General features: G+C 42.1%; 1 protein-coding gene across 1 annotated transcript in view; it reads left to right on the plus strand.

The window, feature by feature from the left end:
• Positions 1-1,200, plus strand: part of meox2b (mesenchyme homeobox 2b) — a 10,668-nt gene extending 9,468 nt beyond the window's left edge. Inside the window, exon 3 of the mRNA XM_055893115.1 lies at positions 221-1,200. Coding sequence (XP_055749090.1) covers positions 221-442 — 222 coding nt within the window. The 3' untranslated portion in view covers positions 443-1,200. The remainder of the gene's footprint in view (positions 1-220) is intronic.
• The last annotated feature ends 2,687 nt before the right edge of the window (positions 1,201-3,887 follow it).

Here is a 3,887-nt window from a genome sequence, read left to right on the forward strand (position 1 = left end):
CCCCAGCCCTCCTGAAAACAACCCAAGTGTCAAATTCCAGTCCTTGAGGGCCACAGCATCTGCAGGTTTTCATTCCTCCTAGGAGTGTCTAAATCAGACACCAAAGGAAAGAGACGAAATTAGCAGTCACTGTCGCCCTCCAGGTTTTGAGGTGGACCCCCCCACGTTGTATAATTCCCACACTATTTCCCTGTAAACTAATTGTTCTCTTCACCTCCAGGTAAAGGTGTGGTTCCAGAACAGAAGGATGAAGTGGAAACGTGTTAAAGGAGGTCAACAGGGGGCAGCGGCCCGAGAGAAAGAACTGGTCAACGTGAAGAAGGGAACTCTGTTACCCTCAGAGTACTCTGGTATGGTGGGAGGACTACACCACTCCACTGGTTCCCCTGGTAACGAGGACAGTCACGACAGTGACCAGAGCTCAGAGCACGCTCACTTATGACCCTGACCTGCCACATATGCCACGCAGAGGTCAAAGGTTAAGTTTGCGGCCATTTGAACAAACGTCTAAAAATGCAGTGAGCTGATGAGATCATGTTGCATTTACAGGTACAGCATTACATACAGTATGTTGAGATTAGACTCAGAACTCAGAAAGAACACCTAGGCTTATGTACTCAATATGCTCTTAGGAGTGGAATGAACACCTAGGCCTTTTCTCTCAGGAACCAGCAACAAACAGGTTTTCTGACTGAAGGTGTTTGTTGATTGGCAAAGGAGTGAAGGAAGAAAGAAGTCAAGGTAAGCAAGAAGAAGAAGGAATGGAAGGAGCATAGAATTAACAACTGGATGTGTGAAATAAAACAACAAATGATATGCTTGTGAGCAAAGCCTCAAGCTCATAAGACTGTAAATTGGGAATAAAATTGTATATTATTGTGAACATTCCACACGTGCCTTGATAGAATGGCTTGGATTTTTGAACTGTCAAAGATAAAATTCTACTGTATTTACTCAGTTTGGAATACAAAAATCATGCAATTAGCTTTAAGTAAACATATGGAATTTAATTGAATAGTAGGCTATTACCGTGAGTTCTACTATGCTGATTTACTTACAACATAACTGAATGATGCATATTAGTAAACATCTCCATTGGTTTTACATTTTGCTTCCGCTAAGAGTCTTAAAAGTTGAATTTTTTTGTGAAAAGTTTATACTTTTATTACATAGAAATCTGGGACAAAATGGTTTCTTAAGTGAATAAAACGGATAAATCAAAAACATTTTTGTCATTGTCCGGTTCTTGAACATTCTCACAATGTTGCACAATTGGTATGTAAAAGAACATGTTCATGTAATTGAAAACCATATGTAGACCTAGCGTTTCTTTGCCTTCTGTAGGAGTGTGCATTCTAATTTGTGTTTTAGAGTGCCGATTTGGCCGTGGCAGAGCCGTAGCCTTTTACAGTACAGAACCAGCTGGTTTTAGCTGTGGCAGAGCCGTATCCTCCTACAGTACAGGACCAGCTGGTTTTGGCCGAGGCAGAACCGTAGCCTCCTAAAGTACAGGACCAGCTGGTTTTGGCCGTGGCAGAGCTGTAGCCTCTTACAGTACAGGACCAGCTGGTTTTGGCCGAGGCAGAACCGTAGCCTCCTAAAGTACAGGACCAGCTGGTTTTGGCCATGGCAGAGCCGTAGCCTCTTACAGTACAGGACCAGCTGGTTTTGGCCGTGGCAGAGCCATAGCCTCTTACAGTACAGGACCAACTGGTTTTGGCCGTGGCAGAGCCGTAGCCTCCTAAAGTACAGGACCAGCTGGTTTTGGCTGTGGCAGAGCCGTAGCCTCCTAAAGTACAGGACCAGCTGGTTTTGGCCGTGGCAGAGCCATAGCCTCTTACAGTACAGGACCAACTGGTTTTGGCCGTGGCAAAGCCGTAGCCTCCTAAAGTACAGGACCACCTGATTTTGGCCGAGGCAGAACCGTAGCCTCCTAAAGTACAGGACCAGCTGGTTTTGGCCGTGGCAAAACCGTAGCCTCCTAAAGAACAGGACCAGCTGGTTATACAATAACTGCAAGTTTGTATTTAACTGATTTGTGGCTTTACAGCTCCCTCAGAATCACAGACAAAGTGGATTTGTGTTCAGTTGTGGTCAGATTTCATCAGACTCCAGAACCCTGCTTTCTCTCTCTGTTTCTTTTATTAGCTGACTGTCTGATTTAGCTGTTTGTATATGACATCGCCTGATCAAAGTAGAACACATAGACGGTTCTCATCAGGAATGTCGGTCAGAGCTGTTGGAGAATGAATTAGAATGAGGAATGTATTCATGAGGATTTATAGTGAAGCTTAGCCAAATGTCCGGCTGGAGTGATCAGAGACCTGTCTAAAAAGTGTGATGGATTTGACCTTGCAGAGGCAACAATTACAAGACAAATGAATTCCTACATGAACGAATAAACAAATGTACACAAATGACACGAACATAGACAACCCAAGAACATAATCTAAAAGAAACTCACAATTAAAAAACAACATTTTTAAAGCATTCTTTGACAGAGTAGATCACACACTTAACATGTATTACATTTTGTATACCCATTGATATGACATGTAATCAAATGTAGACAGCTAACGTAATTGTGTCTAATTCCATTTCAATGATGCTCCACTGTTCTGCATTACAGCGTGAAGGGAAGGTACGGTAAAGGCAAAAGCCTGTTGTTGTGGAATACCTCTGCACCGTGTAACTTCTGATCTTGAATGAACCTTCTACCTTGATCCCTTCGGGAGCAGCTTCGTTCTGCAGGAAGGGTAATGTTGTCATTACAACCCTCCATGCCAAGAACAACACACACCAACTAAAGTCTTTTCCACATTGGATCTGAGCGTCTCCTTTGCTTTTCCAACTGAAAGGATTTAGTATTATTCTCAGTATAGCGTAGGTGTTGAAAGATGATGTACACTGTAGTACGATACCCAAAACTATAGTGAATATTGTGATTTCTGTTTCTCTCTGGTAGCAGAATATGTTTAAACACACCACGATCCAGACTCTGAGTGCCAGAATCCTTGTCTTGAATCTAGAATCGCTTTCCAGCAACACAATGTAAGCAGATACTGAAATTTTAATGTTTACAAAGCGAGTTTGAACTTTTTTTTAGCTTTTTCTCAGTGACTGAATTGCTTTGAGAATAACATTGACCATAGATATGCCTGTGTTGAATTGCTCACCGTTTTTACAGACAGTTTGGGACATGTCCAAGACATGGTACATCTGGGATACATTAAAAAGGCCAACTGTGAAAAACCTACAACTACATGTTTATTTAAATAATTAGGCATAACTCACAAATCAGGTCAGATCACATGCTTCATGGCTGGTTAGCATTCCAGGGTGTTTAAGGCCAATAGTGTATCTTCTTAACCTGGGTTTTATATCATAATGATCTGAACCGAACAGCACTCTGCCCAAAGAATGATCTAGGCATACTCAAGGCTCAAACTGACCCACACCATGAAGTTCTTCAGCATCACAAAATTCCTCAGACATTGGCAAATTGGCAAATTTCTGGTTACGTCACTGTTTAATACAATGATGATGGAATTTGTGTAATAACATAATAACACGGTTAAGTCTAATATCATAATGTAGTTATAGTTGTGACAGTGGAGAGAGCAGAATATGAGACACTAAGGGATTGAACTCGTGCTCAGGAAATTGTTCCGAATCACAAGATTATGGCCGGATGATATTGGATGACGAAATGCAGGAAACCACAAGTCCTCCAATAAACTGGCAGGGGACCATGAGTGACAGCTGTTTTAGCCATTTAAAGCCTTATTTATTGGCATAAGAGACACTTTTACAATAGCTGGTATGAAGAAATGATTCTGGTCTGGGCCAGGAACTGAAGGTAAGGGTGCAGATAGTGACTTCACACC

This window comes from Salvelinus fontinalis, chromosome 32, assembly GCF_029448725.1.
Source record: "Salvelinus fontinalis isolate EN_2023a chromosome 32, ASM2944872v1, whole genome shotgun sequence".
NCBI classification, from domain to species: Eukaryota; Metazoa; Chordata; class Actinopteri; order Salmoniformes; family Salmonidae; genus Salvelinus; species Salvelinus fontinalis.